The sequence below is a fragment of the Thermobia domestica genome, chromosome 2, assembly GCF_964235325.1.
Source record: "Thermobia domestica chromosome 2, izTheDome1.hap1.1, whole genome shotgun sequence".
Classification (NCBI taxonomy): domain Eukaryota; kingdom Metazoa; phylum Arthropoda; class Insecta; order Zygentoma; family Lepismatidae; genus Thermobia; species Thermobia domestica.
Window position 1 is genome coordinate 145,754,797 of NC_137455.1, and position 23,820 is coordinate 145,778,616.

A 23,820-nucleotide genomic window follows, 5' to 3' on the forward strand; every position below is an offset into this window, starting at 1 on the left:
CGAATTCTGTCGAGGAATTTATTATTTAAATTAAAAGATACAAAACAATAGCCATGTCTGTTGTGCTGTATGGTTGGGAAATATAGTCGTTTACTCTGAGGGAAGAACGGAGACTGAAAGTATATGTAAACAAAATCCTGAGACGAATATTCGGGTCCCCGAGGAACGGGAATGGCGGAAACTTCATAACGAGGAATTGCATAATTTATACCGTGTACCAAACATTGTTTGGGTCAAGTCTAGGAGGCTCAGGTGGGCAGGTCATGTAGCCAAAATGAAAAAAAGTAGGAATGCTTTCAAAGTTTTAACTAAACATCAAATCGGAAAACGATCATTAGGAAGACCCAGTCCCAGTCAGGAGGATAATATTTAGCTAGATCTCGTAGAAGTGGAATACAAAGTAGAAACTGGATCCATTTGGCTAAGGATAAAAATCAGTGGAGAGCTTTATGAACGCTGCATTGAACCTCTGGGTTCCAAGGCCATAGAATTAGTTTTAAAAAATACTGAAGGCTGTTCCTCGCATCACTGTTTCGTAGCACTAATCACCTCCATATGGAAACTAAAATAGTTTCCTTTTAAGTGTTGGGGAATAAGTAATAGTCTGGTGAAGCTAGATCTAGGATACGTTGTATAAAGAGGATAATATAAACCTTGAAACCCTAGAGCATGCAACATCTATTGTTGACATTGCTCGATGGACAGGGGTATTGTCCTGAAGGAACAAAATTCCTTTTTTCAATTTTCCGCTGCGTTGCACTTTGTTTTTTCAGTTTTGGAGTAATATAGAGTATGATCCTTGGGCAGGTAGTCTATAAGTACGACTCCATCCATATCCCTGAAGACTGTTACAAACACTTTCCGAGCTGACTTCTGTCCCTTGAAATTTCTTGTGGTGAGGGAATCTGAGTACGGCCACTCCATTGACTGTTGTTTCGTTTCAAGATCATAGTGATACAACCGTATTTCGTCCGTAGTTACTATTCGTAACAAATTGGTCGACATTTCACTCAAAATGAGAGATTACTTTCCTTGATGCCCTCACTCTTTCACGCTTTTGATCTTCTGACAGATTTTTGGGAACTCATTTTATCGAGACCTTGGACAAATCATTGTGAATTATGCTACCAACGCATTCCCGAGAAATGCCCACAATCTCTGCTACACGTTTTGCTGAGATTCTGCAGTTTTCAAGAATAATGTCATGAATTTCGTACACGATTTCGGGACGCTCACTGTTTTTGGTCTTCCTGCAGGTGGAGCATTATCTGTTGAGGAATCGCCTCCTTCAAACTGTCATCCACGTCGTCACCACTGATTATGACGAAAGATAGTCCCGTAGTGTTTCACTAATTAGCTCATGAATTTGCTGCGGTGACTTTCCTTGATGAAACAAAAATTTGATGACAGCTCTGATCTCGAAATTCGTGAAATTCGCTGGATAGGCACATATAGTCTCTTTAGGGGCCTCAAAAACACAAAAAGAATTTTGTTATTAATATGAAAATTTGTACATACAGAAATATGTTCTTTAAAACTGTACAATTTCATCATTCTACCGGCAATCCTGGTTTCTGCTACGACTTTTTCAACAGTCGTATATATTATAAAATTGAAGACATCCCCCTGAATTTTGCCTTAAACATCTGAGAGAGGTTTATCTTATATTGTGAACAGTTGATAAGAAAATATATTTACTCTCGGTTGTGATTTAGAGTTAACACTTGTAATATTTTTGCAGGAAGTGAGTCAGGCTCTGCATAGGCATTGGACACCGTTGCCTGATGACAATCTTCATGATGTCATTCACAATCCAGCCACTGGCGATTCAGATGAGTATATCCTTCCAGTTGTTTTGCAGGATTAAGACTGTTTCCAGTAAGCACAGGTATTTAGTCCACTAATATTGACATCGCATAATAGTCATCATAATTGTAAATAGTGGAATACAAAAAAGTGGGCTAAAAATAGTAACATAAATGGAGGAACACAATGACTTCCATAATCTATTTGTATACTATGGCATAAATTTAATACATAAATATATATACCTATACACCATATATCCCAGATATTGGATGCTGATATATTGTGAGCAGGTTTTGTTTGTAAGTCAGTGTCTTGTCCGAGTCACTTTTATGTCAGGCTTACAAAACACTATATTTGTATAATCTCTGTGAAAGAGTTTTTTTTTGCAGTATTTTCATTTTTGTGTGTATGTCTCAGTTACCGAAAAGAATTTTATATAAAAATCTGAATGACGAGTCAAAGGTGTGTTTTATGTAGATCATTGAGTTTGTAACGTATTATTAATGACATTTACCATATAATTAGGCTTCCTTTTTTTTTTTTTTTTTTTTTTTAATAAATATATTTGCTTCTAAAATCCTTACATTGTTGTTAATGTGCTTGCGCTTTGTTTATCAGGGATAATATTTTTAGTTAGTTTCTTCGTAATGAAGTGAGCCATGTCTAGCTAACATTGCAAAACCTCTGTAAGAAAAATTTCAGCGTCAATCTAATTAGAATACTTCAGAACCACATTACACAACCATTTGTAGTAGTCAAAGACTGTTTTATTGTATGCACTGATTTGTGTCGGAAGCCTTCATATATAGTGATGTCATTGAACATCAGAATTTAAAAAAATAAGATTTTCTTTAATTAAATGAAAAAATGAGATATTAATAAATATTAGCTGTGATAACTTGAAAAGCAAAAGGTTTGCTGAACAATACGGTGATCAAAAAGGTAACGATTCAGCAACTACAATTCGCATTATTTTTCAAGATAAAATACATTTTGTAACTAACGTTGCACTGTGATGTAATTTTTTTTTCTTTATGTAGGAAAAATGGGCTTGTTACAATATGTTAGAGAAGTTAGTTTCGGGCCTGTTCGGGCTGTTTGAGTCAGGTTTAAAGTTATCGCAATGAATCTGTGTACACACAATATTTTAAGAAGCATCACCAGTATTACGTTCCTACTGTGGTAATGCCAACTGCATGGCTATGTTTATATAATATCAGCACAGATAGTTTTTATTTTTGTTACCAACTTTCAATTAGAATCGATCATTCCCAGCGTGGTATTTTTTTCTTTGTAACTAATTTTATCATCCGTTAAAATGTCAACTATGATTTTAAGAATAAGCTAGTCGTGAATTGGGGGGAGTTTACGGATTAGATACAAGCGGTACGTTATTTTTTGTAGTGTATTATATAGAGTAGCAGGTAAATTTCTCTTTGGTTATATCTTTAAACAAAATAAAATAACCTGAAATTTTAGATATTGTGTGTATATATATATAGAACGATTTCCTTAGGTAATCATGATAAAACTTCAAACTAAGTGTCGTAGTTTTCCTCATAAAAGCGAACAAAATTTTTCGTAGTTTGACTGATAAAGGAATGACTCCACATTATTAATATTCCATGACAAATCTCAATATTACGAGTTACTTTTTTTCGTTCTTTTTTTTAAATGAAAATGATTACTATTAGCAAAATGGAAATTAAAAAAGAAGAAAAAACTTATTTGTTCTCATAATTTCAAAGAGCTGCCAAAGAAGAAATCTAGGATGTATAACGTAATCCTGCAATTCTAATGGGCTGTATTTGCTCAAGAAATACATAAACAAGCATAAGAAATGAAACCAAGGAATAACGAAGTAACACTTGTTTGGATGTTGTTATATATAGATAATATATATATATATATGTATATGCAGAATATTGTTAAATATCGTAGGAATAAATCCCCACCATTCCAGTCCAAAGCTACGGGTATATATATATATATAAGAAAAGGATAGAAAAAGTTATAACCAACACGAAGCGTAAATGAGAACAAAATGTATTTTTAAAAACACTAAAAGATCATTTGCAATTTGGAGCACAATAATTGTGTCCAAGGTGCTTATGTCCCTACGGAAGTATGAGTGTGATGCGGTGATCGTTTCTATCAAAGCAATATGAACGAGAGAGAGCGAGAGTAGCACGAGATCGGAATGTTAGTTAATTGTGTTAAAATGAGGCATTTTTATATGATATTTTTACAATCAAAGGCATGGCGTGAATGGGGAAAAAAATCATGCCTCAAATTAAATAAGTTCGTGCCATAAATTGTGATGTGGCTAACAAAAGACTGCTGCCTCAGGCGTATACTTGAATCAAAGTATTCTTCACCATTTTAAGATAAAAGTAACAAATGCAAGAAGGCGTGGGTTCTTGTCAGTGGCAGATTTGACATTCCAATTTCTAAAATATATTTCATATTTAAAGTCAAGACCAAAATTATGTCCTTCTGCTTTTTTAATGAAATAAACAGTTCTTTACTTCTTTTTTTTAGTAAAGAAAAAATCTGATGATCACTGCATTGAGAGAACCTACTACTTCAGGCTCCCATGTAGCACAATGAATCTAGTTAAACCCCAGAAATTAACATTTGAATATGGATGGGGTTCTGGCACCTACGGTTGTGTACATAATGTAGTATATTAAAGAAGTTAAAATATTAGCTCTTGAGGTACCATCAGGAGTTTATAAAACGATCATATATCTTGTAGACTGCCCTTCTTGGAAACCCAAGACCAGACTGTTATTAACATCCATTACAGAAAGTTTTGATCTGTGACGTAGGCAAGTATTTTTCTGTGGGAAATTTGCAGCTCAGTATCCTCAGAAAAAGGAAAATACTGCAATATAAATAATAGAAATTAAGGCTTACTAGATGTGAATTTTATAACAACGTAAACTTGAGATACTTGCTGAAAAACGGAACGAAGTATATTATATGTATGATATGAAAGTGTTGACTTAATTCGAAATTTTCATTACATCCTTAGTACGATGTATTGGTGTTGGAAATTCACATCTCAAAATTTATAGTTAGCCTTTATTTCGAGATTTTAGAAAACATTTTTCGTGTTCACGAAAGTGAAGGCGTTTCGTTAAATGAAATGGCCTTTTGCAGTATTTCCATAACCTCAGAATATCTAGTCGTTACGACACAACAATGGTGCTATTTTTCCTCTCGGGTATATTTTATGGATTTCAAACATAGGTTATGCTTTTTTAAATATAAGTATGTATATAGATCGTGAAATCCATTTTGTGCGAACTATACCCAAAGAATAAGAACCTTCAAATCAGATGTAAAATTAGTCAAAATGTGAGATAACGTTTTTATTTTGTGTACTTTGAATAGCATATCTGTATTATCTTGAAATGTATCATTTCAAATTATCAAGCATAGTTATAAGAGGAAGAAAATTATTAAGTGCCTGTTGAAGAGGGATGTTAGTTTGGGCACATCATAATTACATGTTTGACTTGGGCTTCCAATGTTTTGTTTCCATGGGGCAGTAGAAAATATAAGAAATGTGCTACCTTCGAACATCAGGAGTCAGCTGAAGACACCTGGTTGACATTGGTGTGCTTGCTGTGCAAGTGGATTAATATTGTAACATCCGTTGTTGTTTTTTTTTAAAAATCTCCACCACGTGAGAGACAAGTCAGCAGCTTTAGTGCCCGGGATGAATTGACGAAGGTTCCATCCGGGTTTAGTAGGGAATTCTGTAAAAGAATATATATATATACATATTTAAAAGTGAAGCACATTGTAGATTTTTTTTTTTTACAAAGAAAGAAAAAAATGTGCGTGAAATGTGATCTCAAGTAAAATCACTATCATTGTAGAGTTTTGTGTGTTTGTGCTCCAAAGTTTTATTTACAAAATAAAATGGAAAGTTGCATATTATTGCTGTGTGTTGTCAAGAGAAGCATCATAATGATATCACTTTACCTAAGAATGCCTAACTGATAAATAAATAATTATTATTTTTAAGCAACTAAATAAGTGTCAAAGTTCTTTTTCTCCAAAGTTTGGAAAGAAGTGTATAAAAATATTTGTATATAATTTAAAATTCTGCAAATAAGTAAAGAAAAATTTATCCTGTTGAAATACTTATATACTTCTTAATACAGAATTGCGTAATATATATTAAAATGTATTTTTATTAATAGGGTTAGGTATGGTGAGATTTGAACTGAAATACATTCCTGTTATTTTGTATTAGGTAAATTTGAAATTTCTTTCTCAATTTGTATATATAAAAAAGTACTAAATCGTCTTCCTTTTATGAATATATATGGAAACGTAGTGATTGATTTTTTTTTTTTTTTTTTCATGCAATTGAAATAAAAACTACCAATTGCCCATTGTCAGCACAGTATTAGTATTATCTTTGTACAATTGCAAACAGTAGAATCCAGTGTTTTGAGTAACTCAGGTTTGGGGATAGATGTTTTTTTCTTTCAAAATCTTTTACGTACTGTATTGCAGATATTGTTTACAGAAAAAGAATTAAAGAAGTAAGAGCAGTATGTCTTTTAATATAAACACAGCTAGAACTGTGATATCAAAACCATACTTTTAAATTTTCCGTACTCTCATCGTTTTCTAAGAAAACAGTTCATCCTTTCATCCCTTAAATGTGGATACGCTTAAAGAAAACGTGTAAGAGAGTATTAGGATTCATTTTGGAAATCAAAGGAAAACTTTGTTCGCCATAATGTAAGTATGTATTTAAAATTCTTTCCCCCTAAATTATAATTTCATGCAAGTGATTGAGAGATATTTAAAAACGTATGTCAAGTAAGAACATACATTCCTTTCCGTTTTCTTTATAAATGGAAAAAAAAAGTGTAGGCTTTAAATCAAGTCATTAGATTCGCAGAAATAAATAAAGATAAAAGTAAAACGAAAGTTTCAAAGTATAGGACCCGTGTTCCTTATTGTATCTGTTCAGAATTTTTTTCGATGTTAGTGTTACTATTGGCAATGTATAAATAAGAGGGAAAAGAAAGAACTGAACAACGCGATCTCAAGAATTCACAAATTTTGAACAGCTACAATTACCTGATCAACAATGGAACAATGGTTTTACTCAAGGTCATATCAGGAGACCCCTCCCGTTTCTGGGAACTATAAATAAATTTCTTGCATGTATATAAAAGTATACCTAGATATTTACGAAAGTAACTATGTTAAAGTTTAGCAGTAGTGGTAGTGTGTATCTGTGTGTGTTATATTAAAATTTATTTGGAACAAAGGAAACCCGAAGCGAGCATGATAAAAAAGAAAGGTACCAGAAATTAGTTAAAGCACTACCACAAAACGCAAATGAAAGGAAACTATATTATACCATTACTTGACGCGTTATTTGAAAAGGAAAGTAATTACTAAAAAAAGCAGTAATTAAACACCAATATGGCGTTGGACTTTGCATTCAAGAGTTACTGCTCTTTTCTGTAATATATCTTTTCTCTCTAATGACGCGTCGGCCAAAGCGCTTTCAACGTGGTTTTCTTCTATTTGTCATAATATTGTCTTTTTGTCATAATATTGTTAACTAATTTCTGGCAAACTGTATATTAAAATGTATATTTTAGGAAGAAAATGAGAAATTGTTTAGAACAAGGTGTTTTTATTGCGTAACCTAGGTATGTGATCTGTTAAATTTATATTTAGTAGTTTTAGTGGTAGAGACTTTCAGAAGTACTATAGGACTTTTGGTGTGTGTTCATTTCATTCATTTTATTTAAATCTGGATAACCTAAGCGTGTAAAATTTTATTTTTGAGCAGTCATTATGATATTTTTTGTAAGTAATCGATAGTGCATGTTTGAGTTGAAGATTTTTTCTAATGTTTTTGCACACTAGTCAAGAATTTTGTGTATATATGTTTTCTTTTAAAAATGCCCATATATGTAGATATCCATAAAGCTACCCGGAACCAAGTAAAGTATGTCCAAAGCTTTTTATAGAACCGTTTACAACTTCTGCGTAGTACTTCGCAGATAAAGACTTGAAAGAACAAACGGTCTATATAGTCATTGAAAACTCGTTTAGGAGTATTATGACTATTACTTTCACTGAACGGAATTGAATCCATATGTCTGTACGGTATCAAGAAGTGCTGTACACATATAAACCCATACTTTACGTTATTTGCAGTGTTCAAAATGGAATTATGCGCACAATTGTTCCTCTTAGGTTGTTTCAGATGATCACGTATTAATGTTATTGCCTTAATTTCGTTATCAATATCTCAGAATACATTACGGAACAATAAATCCAGTGATCCCAGCCTGCCTTACTTAACACGTCGCCACAAGATGAAATTTTGCACATTTTAGAATATCTATTATATATTTTAATTATTGTAACAGAGGTGCTAATATCTAAAATTTTAAGAAAGAAAAAGAAAGTACGTACTTACAGCTTGAAGAAGTTAGCATTAACATGACAAATATTTAGTGTCATATAAAATTATTTTCCTTCATGACAGTTAGTAAATAGGACTTTTTTGTCGAGTTGGGTAATTTTGAATTAATTTCAGATATATTTTTTTTTAGGTACGAAAGAATTATCACAATATAAGAACAGTTGAATAGAGTATGAGGATGAAGTTTGTAAATTTGACTGTTAATACTTTATTTTGTTTAATGAGCGTATTTAAGAGTATTGCTCATTTTAATACGTACTGCTGTTTGGTAGTTATTAAATTAGAAGAAAAGTCTTTAAATTCCGAACTAAGAATTTATGTTGTGTATTAGAGGATCCGGTGAAGAGTTCATACAGGAAATAAAGTCGATTACTATGGACTGAAATATGTATAAGTACGGAAAATGAAGACGATAACTATCCTAAATTTCATTAGGGTTATAGTTGATTGTTAATATTGGTATAGGCAAAGTAATGAACACTTTTCCTCGAGAATAAACCGCGGAATGATAAGGTAGATACTTTGGACATAAATATCGGTAGTTTTAAGATCATGAAATTTACGTATTTTAGGTGTGGAAAGGGAATTTGCTGTTACGTTTACGAAATAAATCCTTTCAATACGAAGTAAAAAAAAAATAAATAAATAAAATAAAATAAAAAAATAACTGTGTTATAGGACTTAGTAGTTAATAAAAGTGTATTGTGCGCAGAAACCTGAAAAAGAAATTTATCATAATGACTGTTCAGTATTTCAATTTTTCATTTTATTCTTGCCTATTTCTGGTGTCTGTAAAATAGTATAGTCAAAATGAGATATCATGGGTCTGTGACCTAATGACTGTTAAACATTTTTTTAAGTATCTTTTATAACCACAATCGCATGTTAAAGCCATGAGAAACGTTGCTGCAGATGCCAACTTTATTCCTTTTACCCAATGTTTCACTTGAAACAGTGAATTAATTTTCATAATAAATTGAACTTGAAACTAATTTCTATATTCTTAATATGTACTAAACATATAAATAAGTTCATACATGCGGATGTAATTAGAACTAATGGTAAAATAAAAAATGAATGTTACGTGCAAAGCAGGAAAAGAAAAGTAGTATTTTAGCGGTAGATACACAAAGTAGATTTCCTTTTCAATTCATGTTTTATTCGTATTTACTAACATTGTAAGATTTATATCGTTGTTTATAAGCAGAAGCTGTATTTCAAAGGGCGAAAGTTCTGTTGGAATTCTAATATTTTTCCTTTTAATGAGAAATCAGTTCGTTGTTTATTTTGTATATTATCGAAGTATAGTTAAAAAGAGAGAGAAAAAAATGCTCGTAGTGGGTAGCATTTCACACTTATGAGAATAATTTGAATCGAACACTCATCTACTACGGTAAAAACTTGCACTTTATTCTTTTACTGTAGTTGATCTACATGTGGCTTCAAATACAACAGACCAAGTCGAAATGTCCATATTGCGTTCTAAGTAAATTTTATAGAAAAAAGGACGCAATTCGGACTACGTGCAGACACCGTTCATTAGATCATACACTATAAAATACAAAGTATCATTGATTTATGTCTGTTGGATGTTATTTGTGGATCCAAGTTGTTCGTGTTTGTGATGATTGGTTATGTATTGCCAAACTTGGATAGCAGCATTGTCATGCCAAAGTAGAGGAAAAAGATCATTGGCCTGGCTGAAATGTGCGTTGCTTAAAATACTTTCAAACTAAATGAACTATAGTTGAGTGTGACTATATTATATATATATATATATATATATATATATATATATAATACCAGCAGTAAATTGAATTAATTGTCAGAATATTATGCTGGTATCACAGTCATCAACTGGTATCGCAAACTGTTGGTGGCTTCGCATATCTGTTAACATGACAATAATTTACGGAACATTTCTATTTCTTCAGTCTCTCTCTATATCTTTCATAATCACACGCACACAAATACACACAGAGAAAAGGGAGAGCGCGTTCATAAATTGCATTAATGCTCTTATCTACTAATTCCATGTAATAATTAGTCACATGGATTTAATTTGAATAGTCGTTCAAGTATATTTTTCATTTGTACAAATGGAAGACAGCGTAATATGCAGAATTATGTAAGGTTTTTTCAGTATTATAACCTGATTCAATAGTACATAAATTAAGAATACTCGATTTCCAATAATTCATATTTACAAAAAAAAAAAAAAAAAAAAAAAAAAAAAGTTTGACCTTACCCGCATGTGGATTATAAAAAAGGAAAGGCTAATAGTCGGATCCAAACATTTCCAGTTACGTAGTGAGGATTTAAAAAGTCAAATTACCATTAAAATGTCTTAAGGAAGGCTGTTTTACATATAGTAAATGATCATATAAATGTACTCATAAATCAGTTGCTTTGACTTGACTGTTTGTACCTGAAATCTTCAAAAATTCTAAAGAAATTTTCTAGAAATAAAATTATTTTGCATTCTGTTAACGAGGCCCAAATTAGTTCCGTATTTGAAAAGGCATAATTGCAGCAATGCTAGTGGCATTTTAATATTATGTATACAGGTTTATTACTTTTGACATGTAATCTGTGGCGTAATTAGTGTTAGTAGAATCTGTCCTATTTATAGTAGGAAAAATCGAGAGTAAAAATGTCAAAAACTACGACATACAGTCGCAGTTTTTATTACAATGTGTTCCTTGGTGTAAATGTAGTGTGAAGTATCATTCAATATAAGATTTATATGTATCAATTTCATTAATGTACATAGAAGCGTAGGTGATTGGTATTCTTGATCAAAATTGTACTTGAAAGCTTTTGTATATGTGATATTGTTACTAACAAAGAGATCTTCGTAATACTGTTCCTGTAATCGCATGAATATGGTAATATTTTAAAGTAAGGAAAGACAAGAGACAAAATTATCGATTATATTTATACTGATAAATTGAGCTATCTTCTACAGAATATCTTTTGGTAACGTTTTCTGGTGAAACGTTGTCTCCAAAAATAAATTAAAGCTCATTGTAGTTTCTTAATGTGATGATAATGATTTAAAGCACTTATTTTGGTTGCTGGTTTTATAGTAAAGAACAACAAGTTCTGTATTTAAGTAAAGAACTCGACTCTTTCATTTAAAATCAAACTTTTCTTGTCAAGTTTGAGTGAAAATATAATTTTGGTATGTGTAATATTTCATGATGGATCAAAATGCTATAATTTGTGATCCAGTTTCTGCTTCGGTGTGGATGTAAATAATAATACTATTTATAAATGGGTTCTGTTGAGTGTATTTTCCAGCATAAAATACTACAATTCTCTGTTTCGTTGAGTAACTTTTGAACAACATAATGCATATTATTTACGTGTGTATTAAAGGAAATTTCTAGATTTCTGTACGCTTGTATATGTATATATTTAGTGTTTATAAAATTATGATATTTCAGTTACGTGCAGTATATAGGCTTTATATGATAATTTTTCCTTTTTAAACATAGAAAGAGCGAATAGTGCTTTTACATAGTTATAAAAGAAAAACAGTGTTTGTAATGTTAACTCATAATTTGAGGCCGATTAGATTAAAATTGTGATGGCTGACACATTAAATGGATTCCTTGTAGTTTGTAGCCTCTGTTCGTCGATCCTAAGATTTTTCCCTATTTTTAAATTGAAGTATAGGTTTGGTTACTTGAGCTTTCGTTGAATAAGTATCTTTTATTATGTGAAGATCAGCTTCATTGCTTAAACTTTTTCTTCTTCATCATTTGTTTCTTTCGTTTCAACTCTTTTGGAATTAAAACTAAGAGAATAATTATTTGATAACGCTCAATGCTGCAATACTCTGATCTATTGAAATCTCTTTGATAAGAGACTTATCAGAGTTTGCGTATTTCATCCAGTATGTATAAATTGTACCCCTGGTTGTGTATTTTTTATATATCACTTTGTCTCACAGTTGTACGTAGTGTAAGTGAATCACAGTGGTGGTAAACACCTGCTATATAATATGAAGATACTTTATATAAAATTGAGCAATATAACTGTCTATGTGTGTGTTTAAACAGTGAGTCTGCTCAAACTTTGGTTTGGCATTCTCTGTTTCTTTTATGTGTATTGCGTGTGTATCGATTTATCTATTCATATATGTGAGCAGCATGCATATTTTAATGTAATGTAATGATGTAGGATAGGGTATTATCAGTGATGATTCCAGGCCATTTAGAAGGGGTAAATAACATAGCATCAGGACGGAAAAGTATGAAATGCACCATATAACACAAATAAGACGCTCTAGAATATTTGAAAAGAATATCTCCCTTGGATAAACCTAAAATCATCACTGACTGCTATAAAATGCATAATAAAAATTATTCGAGTATTGAAATTAGATTATATCCTATCTACTGTGTGATAAATGTTTGCTGAAATCTTCAAGTTATTCCTTTAACAAAATTTACTAAAGGCGTTATTGTTATGAAGAGAAAGCACAAATTCTTACTTTAAAGATATGTTAACTTTCAAGCCTCTTGGTTGTGAGTGAAGTTATTAAAAAAAGAACATTAAATAGCTATTAAATAAACTACAGTTGGATTAGATTAAGGCTTTTCTGTAAGTATGAATGTGAAAACAAAGTGCAACTAAACACAGATACAGAAGAAAGAATTAATGTGATTTTCTTTACAGTCGTTTCCTTTGGAATAGGTATGAAATAATAAGATAATAAGTAGTTATATATCTATATTACAAAATTTGTTAGAAGAGAGAGTAGTAGGTGTTACGGCTGTCTCACCAGTATTACTGCATTTCTACTCGGCAATAATTATGAAGAAAGAAAAAAAAAAAAAAAACAGTAGATGCACAACTGGCTGTTGTGTACTCGTGTTATGATTATTCTCTAGAGAGAACATTCGGACTCTGTGGTTGGTATAGGATGTTCCTCATTTGATTCCAGACCATGTGAGAGCTTATAGACATCGTGTTCGTTGCTTTTCTCGTGGTTTTAATTCCATCCATTCTTGTTATCATTCACTTGCATTGATTTTTCATTTTCGTGACCATCATATTTTATTTCACTGCTTAAATTAGAATAGTCTGACCAGATCTAATTTCATATTAAATTAGAAAACACATGTAATTAGTTTCCATATTGAAGGTAAAATTTAAAGATCTAAATCACAAGAACTGACATGACCAATTGTATGTTGACTTGATTCGGTTTATGGGTGTTAGTATTATGATTTATTCAGTTGTTCAGTTGAACTGTTAAATTGTAAATTTTGAGCAATGTGTTTGTGTGTAATAGGTGTAAGTTGACAAAATAACGTCTTGTTAGGGGATTTTTTTTTTTTTTTTCAGTTTAAAAACAATTGATATTTATAAATGCACGAGATCCGTTATTACAATAGGATTCCGGACCAGGCTGATTAACTCTCATTTTGTATGCATAATAGTAGAATAAATTATATAACTAAATGCTGTTTCTCTAAGGTTAATTTGAACAATGTGATGTTAACGAGCCCAAAAGACTTTGAATCTCCAGATACCACAATAAAGCCATATCCTGGTGTCTACTTTTTCACATTGTGGAAATTGAAATTGTATTCAACATACTTGTCTAACAGACTTCCCAAATTTTTCATTAAATCAGTTTATTATTATTGTTTGTTCCTCTCAAGCCCTCGGCTCGTCTGTAAATTGCCTACACGCTAGCAACAACTATTAGCCTGACTGAACTATTAGTAATCAGCGTGACTTACAGATTCAGGTGTCTTGTTTTAATATTATTATTATTATTATTATTATTATTATTATTATTATTATTATTATTATTATTATTATTATTATTATTATTATTATTATTATTATCAATATTGTTTATTATTGAGAGTTGTATTTACAAGTTAGTCTTGACGCCATACAGTTAGACGACTAATCGCCGTTTAAAACAAAGGCGAGCAATGCGAAATAGTAGTATCTAGTCGGCAGGTTGTAAAATAGTAATTTTGATGACATGAGAGAAAAGAATGTAACAGGAACTCGATTTCCAACCTTCGTTTGCCTGGTCTATGCTCTTTGAGTCAGTAACTTTACGATTAATCTTTAATATACGAGAAATAGGAGATTACTCTCAACAGTTTCAGTTTTAGATTTTTCTATTAATCCAACACTTCTATCCCTAGTAATGTCAAGTGCAAATAAAATAATTTAAATGTTAGTAATCTTATTTAATTTTTGTGGTATTTTACGTAATGTGAAAAGGCACAGAGAAATGAATGAAGTCCGTTGTTTTCGTAACTTTTTCCGCCTTGCCAATATTCTGTTAATGTAAATAATTATAACAAAAATAAAACTCCAACTTTCATTCTTGCAAAGTGAAATCAAAATATTTATCAGGAGAAAGTATCGATATTGACTAAAAATCTTCCGTTACCTTTTCTTTATTTTTATTTTACTTTAAACTTTACGCTGTACTTTAAACAAATTCCCTTATTTAATTAAGAAAACTATTGCCTAAGTAAGATTGTGTTAATGGATTATAAATAACTGTCATTGAATGCTTTATAGTAAATATTTTTTTGTATCATTGTAACCCAGTTCTTCGAAGTATTTAGTTCCAAAAGTACAGAAACCCGAATGTAATTGTTTTTGTTGGGGTCTAGTGTAATCGTGCAATACATAGATTGATATTAAGATAAAACTCAATGTCCGCAAGGACAAAATTCGGTGAAGCTAATTTTGAATGGGGAAATCTGACAAAGTATTTTTTTTTTTCTAATCATATATGTAAACAGTGAAAGTAAATCTCATTATTGGTTTTATTTTAACATATAATTGAAAAACAAACGTTATTTTCATTCAGATTCTTGAAAAGACTGATCGTAACCGTATGTTCCTGTATCTGTGTTTGTGGCACTTAAACTGTCGCATGTTTAATTCAAATCTGATAGTAATGTGTTTCATAACGAAAAACAGACAGTGTGTGTTCATATGTAACCATAAAAGTAAGTTGAACCATTTGCTGTCCTCTTCATGTCTAGAAATTTCCGATGCAAAATTGTAAAAGTATAGATTTCTCATCAGATATTGGGGTAAATTCTCAGACGTGGAAAGTGTGATTCTTAAAATGCCAGTATTATGATTTTTGTCCCGTTTATTCATGAGAAAAAAATGATGTGGTTAATTATTCCGGCCTGGAAAATTTAATAGGATTAACAAATTAAACAGGAAAATAAAAGTCACTGCTAAAATATATTTTTATGAACCCAATAACTGTCTTGTATTTTCATATAGATATTTGTTTATATGGCTACAACTAAATTTCATATTCTTTGTATCTGATTATTTGAATATATTTTTTTAATGTCTAAAATGCAATATTGAAAAATAAGTGTGTATTTTGGAAATTAACCTTTGTACAGTTCATGCTTATTGCTAGTTCAATAACTTATTGATTATATTGAAACTTAGTGTTAAGTATTCATTATAGTTAAAGATCTGACCATTACGAATAAGGAGATACAACGAGATTGCTATGCAACTATTGAATTTGAGAGAAAAAAATATATATATTTGCTATACGCTGACAAGAGTACGTGTTGAAATTGTGGATACATTACATGTACTAGATCCTGTATATTGTGTATTATTGTCTTAAGTAGTGCATTGTACTATACTTTTGTTTAAAGAGATATATTAGAAACGATATACACTTAATAGTTTAGCTGTGTTAACAGGAACAATGTATTCGTGAAAGTACTTTTCGATTACCTTACCCAAATAGCTCCTCCAGGAACGAACAAATATGCCAATAGAACCTGTATTATGGACTGTTCTTGGCAGTATAATATGTAAATTTTAGTGTATTAGCCTTAAGTTACATGGAGACTGAAATACTGGTTGATATGTATCACTGATCTTCTAATTATTACTAGTTAATTGTTGGCTATAAATCAAAAATAAAAATACACTTAATAATAATACAGAACTACAAGGCGTGAATGTTACGTGGGAATCGAGAAGTACTTTCATTATTAACATACATTTGCATGGAAGCTATACATGCAAGTGCTGGTGAAATTTGTAGTTGAAAGGAAAATTTTCAACTATATCTGCTGATAAAGTTACGGAATAGTAGTCATTGCATTTTATCATCAATAATGAAAGAAAATAATTGCCTGTTATATCGATAGATTGTAATTGTTTGATAGTAAGTTTCTCAATCGTCATAGACTTGTGCATTTTTAATCTTTTTAAAAATTTAAATGAATCACGCTACTTTGATAGTATGATATTCATAAAATTATTTTAAAGCAAACTATATACAACAGAATGTCTGAAATGAATCTGTACACTTTTTGAAACCGAGTTTCATACTAATTGAAGCGGATAAGTATACGATTTTTGTGGTGTTTTGTGCCATAAGGACGGAAATGTCCAAAGCGGCCACCTTCCGCCACAGTACATAGTCGACAACGACACAGAACAGTGACATACAAATTGTATTGTTTCTAATGATGTAGCATTGCAGGGGCTCAATAATCTCTCCCAGATCTTTTAGTGCTGTGGTTTATCAGCGTACACGGTGTTCTTCAGTTTCCCAAAAGAAAGAAGTCAGATCGAGGTGGGTACTCCGAAGCACTTTCTCTTCGTTCTTAACATCCAGGGTAATGTGCGATCGAGAAAACCTCTCACATCAAGATGAAAGTGGAATGGCGTCCCATCCTATTAAAAGGTAGAAAAAAAAATCCTTAAGGTATACAATATCACAAGAATCGTATACCCATCTCCTTTAATTAGTAAGGTATTCTGTTTTAAGAAGAGTTTACATTAATTTGAGATACTCTGTTATATAAGTATCGATTTTATTTGCACAATAAAATTAAAAATAAAAACTTTTCTCACTGTTAAAGAAATAAATCAATTTACTCAATTAATCTCAACTTACACATTAGAGGAATTTATTGTCAATGTACATGAAACATTTTATGTTCTGATTAGCACGTAGCCTTTATAGTGCATTGTTCTTTCAACAAGCTGGTCTAATTAGATGCGGATCTACGTTAAAATTTGATGGAAATTAAACTTGAATATGTATAGATAATATAAATCATAATCTTGTCATTTGAAACGGGAAATCTCAGAGCTCCCTTGTAAATAATCACAGTCCGATATTTGTGCATAGACCTATTAAATGTAACTCAACTCGCCTGTCCTTTCAAGATGACGGGTAGGTAATATATGAAACTTGTATACAGTTAGATATATTTTGTTCTGGCCTTAAGGCCGACTACAGTAAAGTAAATAGACAATAATTAGTTTTTAGGCCTAGGTATTGCTTGATACCGTATTTTTGTGCATAAAATACATGGGCATAATCGTACGTCGAACACAGGGGAGGGGTTTAGAAGTAGATTACTTCTGTCAGACTATTCAGTAACCATCGAATGAATGGGTTGATTTCAGTCTGTTTTTGAAATGTTCAAGGTAGATAGTACGCGGAACTGAAATTTGTCAAGTTATCCAGAAATTGAAAAATAAACGCTACAGGAAAATTTTAGTTCTCAATGTAGCTGTCAAGACTATATGTAAGTGAAGCGTCGGATGAAAAGTGAGGTAATTCGAGATTTCGTACTACCCATTCAGAAATGGTGAGTGGAAAAATAAACATTAACTATGAGTGTAACTATATGAGCCAGCGAATGAGAAGTTACGCATATTCCAAGGGATAGACTTAATAACATTATTATTATTATCATAATATCTACTGCAAAATAGTTCCCTTGAGTTTTAAACATTTAAATGCAGCTTCTATATGTTGTAGATGAATGTAGTATCTTGTAAAAAAAATTAATTTTCAGTATGAAAATATCGGCTGTTGGTACACTGCGATTAAAAGCGTGAAAAGTGAGAAAGTAACTGTGAATTCAATTTCAGTTTAAGTATTAATAATCGAATACGTGAACACTATTTCTGCTCCAGTATTGTTACTTGCGAATAGCATCATAGTCAGAGGGGTATTTGGTAGTAGTTAAAACTAAGTGTTTTATAAGAGGGTGAATGCTATGTTTATTAGTCATTAGTTGAATGACCATTTACCACTCCCAACCATTCGCCTCATTTAAAAGAAAGAAAGAAAAAACAATGAAGAAAATATTGCGTCCAAGTGTGGTAAACGAAAAGTGATATCTCATTCAAAAAGATAAGAAAGAAGCGGAAATTGTAATGATTGTACACAGTGGTAGTCAGTCAAGTTTACCAGAATTAGTTTTCCCTAAAGAAATGACATAAATGCTTCCCACACGTGGACTTTGGCTGGGTACTAGAACCTGAGAAAACTACATTTGAACTTGATGCACTTGACAAAATGCTGCTAGATTTTACCCGAGAAATTATTTCTGTTGAGCGAGTTAACCTTTTAACGATCTGAAACAGGTTTGTTCCAGGAATGGCCGGGTCACCTAACAGGCAAGGATGTAGAGGGTACAGATTCTGTGATAAAGCGCATAGGTCGAACAAGGAAAGTTACAGTCTCTAATGTTATGCAAGTATTGTTATTGCCTCAGATGATGATTGTCGAAATAAACACGTAATACGTCTTGATAGTCAGAAGAAGATTGGTAAATATGTAGCAGAAACTAGTCAAATAGGTCCAATTAAATCATCACAAATAAAAACTGATTGCTGGATATGACACACTATGTATGGTTTTTAGTATATTTTAGCGTGTTTAATTTTTTCCTAAAGCGGTATCATCTAGATGAGATTTTTGTTAATCTTATATGATGACAGCTTTTTACATTACATAATCGAGGCTTGGTTATGCAAATGGGAAGTTTGATCGTGCCAAATTCTCCAATTACCGAAATTCGGAAACATGCTCAAGTCATAGATTAGCCATCTGTTCTAAGTGGCATGCCTGTGTGACAGACACAAGTACAGTAATTTTTATTCTAGTCCACATAAAGTAATATACAAACAGACGAGGACCATTCATGCATACTCTGTAAGCTACAAGGCAACTCATCTATACTGAATTTGAGATGATGAAAAAATATAATTGCAAGTTATGTAGTATGAAGGAAAATTTAGATTTATTTCTTGTTAAACGTAGATCTAGGGAAAAGTACGAAAAGATTTTCAATGTTCGAGGATGATGTAGCTTCTTGAAAGAAAGAGGAATTTCATAGAATGAGGAACATAGAAACACTGGAGCATTTTTCACTTCTCGTGAAACGAACTTTAAGGTTGCTAAGGTGGTAGAGAGTTGTCTGAAGGGCAGTGATATTTTTATAGATAATGTTTATGAAAAGAATCATTTAATTTCGTAAAATTCATTATGAGTAAAGAATATCAAAGACTGTCATTCTTCAATATTACGAGGAACACAATGAGCATTTAAAAAAATAATGGTGTTGTTTTTAGAATAGTTGTGGGAAAGAATAAGTTGTTTTTTGTGTGTTATATATAAAATCTTATATACTTTAACTGTTCCAAGCATATAAGCGTCAAAACTTTTGTATTGCTTTCCCGACCCGAGGATAGTCAGTTCTCCTAATTTTTATCCATTGAGCATTCCACTACGAGAACTGGTCAAGTATCGGTAAGCTGAAGAAATAAAAAAGTAACCTGAAGATACTCATTTGTTAATGTAAGATACACAAGATTAATACACATTTGTTTCAAAATAATATTGAACTTGTCAGAATAAACTACATTTATTTGTACTTAAAAGCGAAGTGTCCATTTCCTTCTATCTTAATGTTGAAGAATGTTAGACAGGTAGACAGAATCGTGGACCTGTGGTAGTGTATGCATGTTCTTTATCAGTCCCTTCGTAGTTTGTCGACAGCCTCATGGTGTCCTACACTCAGGTTGAACGCTGAACCCCTAATATAAAATTTGTGGTAGTCGTTCTTTGCTTTCTGAAAGATCAACAAAAAGTGAAGCGTGTTCCAAGTCAGTGCCATCTTTAAAGGAGTCAGGGTTTAATTAGAAGTTTAGGTATTCTGATTGAAAATGTGTTCAATAAATATACATTCATAGTTACCGCTTGTATTCAGTTGTAATAGAACACAAATTTTTGTGTCTGAAAGAAAATAATCACAAGAGTAGTAGAGCAGACTTAATCATATTGGACTGTTATTACACCCCCATGTATCGACAAGCGGAAGTCAGACATGTAAGCAAACACTAAGTCTCGAATGAGTAAGTTTTTCTTTTTTCGTTCATTGACTTGCTTACCCCCCGAGCTGTACAAAAAAAAGATGAATACGAGTAATGACGAGAACAACTTATTTGCCTTAAAAACAATAATAAAAGGATTGTTCTTAGAGGAACAATAAAATATAGAATGTCTACTAGCGTAGAAAATCTGGAAAAAGTACGAAACTTGACCGAATTTTGTAGGATTTTTTGATAAACCTTTCCATTTAAACTTTTTTCCTTTTCCTTAGTTGTACAGTTGAGAAAAAGAGTACGTTGGTGACGAATACACCAAAGTAATGTTACATCAGAGTATAACTTACATTCTCCTAACGAACAACTCTCTTATTGCTCCTATATCACTTCTGTTGTGAATCTCAAACGGAATACAGCTCCTTGGGAGTGGTGGAATAGCTTAACGACATGTGAGAGAAGCTTCTTATCGATATATTCTATGTGAAACTAACTCGAAGTTTCTGTTTCGAAAAGGCAGCAGCTAATGCTATGAGGTGCAAAAGAAGGCAAAGATTTTCGATTTCGAAAGTCATTAATAAAAGAACCGTTCTAATCCACATGTTAAAGTTTACTATTTGCATTATGTTAAAATGTTGCGTAATCTGATATAACCTTCCATTTATTGATTAGTGTGTAGCGTCCCTTTTCAGCACTAGCCTATGTATGAAATAGGACCTATTGCTTGACGTGGGCTCCGAACCCATTACTCGCATTGGTATCCAAGACAAACGTATTTGTCACTGGGAATTAATTCTGGACATGCATGTAGAAAACAGGCATGTTAGTAACTTGACCCCGAAGGGACGTCGGTAACCTTCCAGAGAAAAAGGCGGAGATGAGAATATTTTACTATGAGAAGTATATTTTTAATAATAACGTTTTTAATAGTTCACAAATGATTAGGTTTATAGGAATTACATACTTCAGATAGGATAGTAAAAAAATTTTTTTAGTCATTTCGTGAATACATACTGACAAGTCATTTAGCTACGATAGAAAGAAATGAAACGGTACGAGGTGCGATTCACACCAATCCGACATGACAGTACTGTTTTTTGTTGCTTGAAAGATGACTAAATAACTGTACATAGTACCAACAGAATAATGCAGTCAAAAATTGTTACTTCTTTCCCTCCTTACAAACTGTATTATACTTTTCAATAGCAACTAGTAAGTAGTTGTTCAGGAAGGACGTGTGCCAAGGGCATTAAGATGAGGTATCAACTTTTGTACGAGTGCTGCACAGAGTTCCTACGTACTAATAGCACAAGTCCGTTAAATCCTAAAATTTCAACGTGTAACTCGTGTTTCAGCAGATGTAACTGTTAATGACATGTATTGTTGAAGTTCGTAGGATTGAACGTTATAGTAATCGATACCAAGCCTTGTACTAAAGTATGTTGGTATCTTTAGAATATGCTTGTTGAAATACTCAATACGGAGATGCATAGTTTAAGTAACTCATGTTGTTTAGGTGTTGGTTGTTTACGAGTCTCTTTTGCCAGAAACCAGAGCTAAGTCCTTTGTAAAGTAATTGTGTTCGTGTCATGCACAAAAGATCTAAAGATAAAATATTTATGTACGACGAATAGATGGGGACCATTCTCGTTTTTACAAATGTTGTGAGACATTTTGTACCAACTATTTTGTAAAATGTGAAAATCTGTGTGCTGCACGAATAACACATTATGTAAATCATTGCATAGGCAGTTCTGTGAATTAACTGATGATATAATCGGACATCAGTCATGAGTATCCGCAAGACCAGCATTTCAACATGGTAAATCCCTGTCATGAAAGTTTAAAATGAAACCAACTTAAATTGTAAGTGGAGGGACCAAGTTATTTCACAGAAGGATGGGCAAGTGTTCGAGAAGCAAATTAATGATATATTATCTCGAGTGCAGAAGTAACTTTTTCACTTCTGCCTCATGGAGAAATGTAGGCAATCATCTTCCTCATTCTATTACAGAATGGCGGTGAAATTTCATATAGTTGCTGTTACACATAAAGGAGTGAAATTTGATCTTATTGAAGAAACAACATAAATTAAAACAGTTCTAAAAATATGTTTATTATAGAATTACAGCTAATGAAATGTGGAACATTCTGTGTTCCAAGGAGGTATTTGAAATCTTATGTAAAGTTTCATAAATGCAATGACTACTATTTCAATTTCAAAAATAACAGTAAGTAAACATGTATTTGTTTGTTAATGCCAGAAAGTGACATTGTTACATTGATCAGCAATCAGCATTGAAAATTCATCTTACATTATATTTCCAATTGTTTGTAAAACCTTGTTATTTAGTCACTGTCGAAGAAATTTTAGAGTACCTGAAGTTTGTATCAACTCACGTAAAACTTGATTTTCTTGAACGAAGGATTGCAGTGTATGTATTTTTAAGATGATTCACACTGAGGTTTCTGGACCACCCAAAATTAAACTTAATGAGAAACAATAGACTTTAATGGAATCTCAATCAAAATTGTTGTTTGTTGGCGCATTTTTCATTCGAATTTTTGATCTTGACTGTGCAATTTATTTACATCTGAACATGAAATTTTCAGTTTGTAAAACTTGTGCATTATGTATTAAAATATTATTAAATTTAGATATTTACTCTTTCAAGCGATCTTGCGTCAAATATCTAACATTGTGTGGCATTGAATAATAAAACTTGAGTCCACGATTAGTAGTTGTAATATCAAAATGAACGTTTGTTAATCAGGTGAATCCTCTCTTTATCCATGAGGTAAAGTAATTACGTGAAAGGATTTAGCCTTTTAAGACGTGCGTTGTATGTTGAAAGTTGAAATTAACTTTCTTGAAAGTTTGGTGTAAAGGAAGTTGTAATGCGTAAAGTGAGGTTATAATAGTTGTATGCAAACAAATATGGTTCAGAGCTCTTGGAACAAGAACGTGGCAATTTTTATAATAAATTGCCAAAGTGTTTAGCTTGAGGCAATCTAGTTGCATTCCTTTACACATTTCACTATAATATTCTATATCATACACAGGTACTATCAACAGGCTATTTTTGGGGAGAGGGAGGTAATGAAAATCTGCCTTTATGAAGAAACGTATCGTAGAAAATAACTTCGTAGCAGGTATAATTTTGACCCTGTTCTCAAAAGAAGTAAACTTAAATTGTATGTATCTAACTGGTATAAAATCAAGGTATTTGATGGAAATATCTCGTTTTACTCGCCTCTAAACAAAAGATAAAACTTTATTGTTACCTGGTTGCTATGATTGGCATTAATATTTGATCTTCAAAAATGTTTCAGTTCCACTAAAGAAATGTTAA

General features: G+C 31.9%; 1 protein-coding gene across 1 annotated transcript in view; it reads left to right on the forward strand.

The window, feature by feature from the left end:
- LOC145676008 (F-box only protein 33) overlaps positions 1 to 23,026 on the forward strand; it is an 82,494-nt gene extending 59,468 nt beyond the window's left edge. Inside the window, exon 7 of the mRNA XM_081746847.1 lies at positions 1,742 to 23,026. Coding sequence (XP_081602973.1) covers positions 1,742 to 1,867 — 126 coding nt within the window. The 3' untranslated portion in view covers positions 1,868 to 23,026. The remainder of the gene's footprint in view (positions 1 to 1,741) is intronic.
- Positions 23,027 to 23,820: the final 794 nt, after the last annotated feature.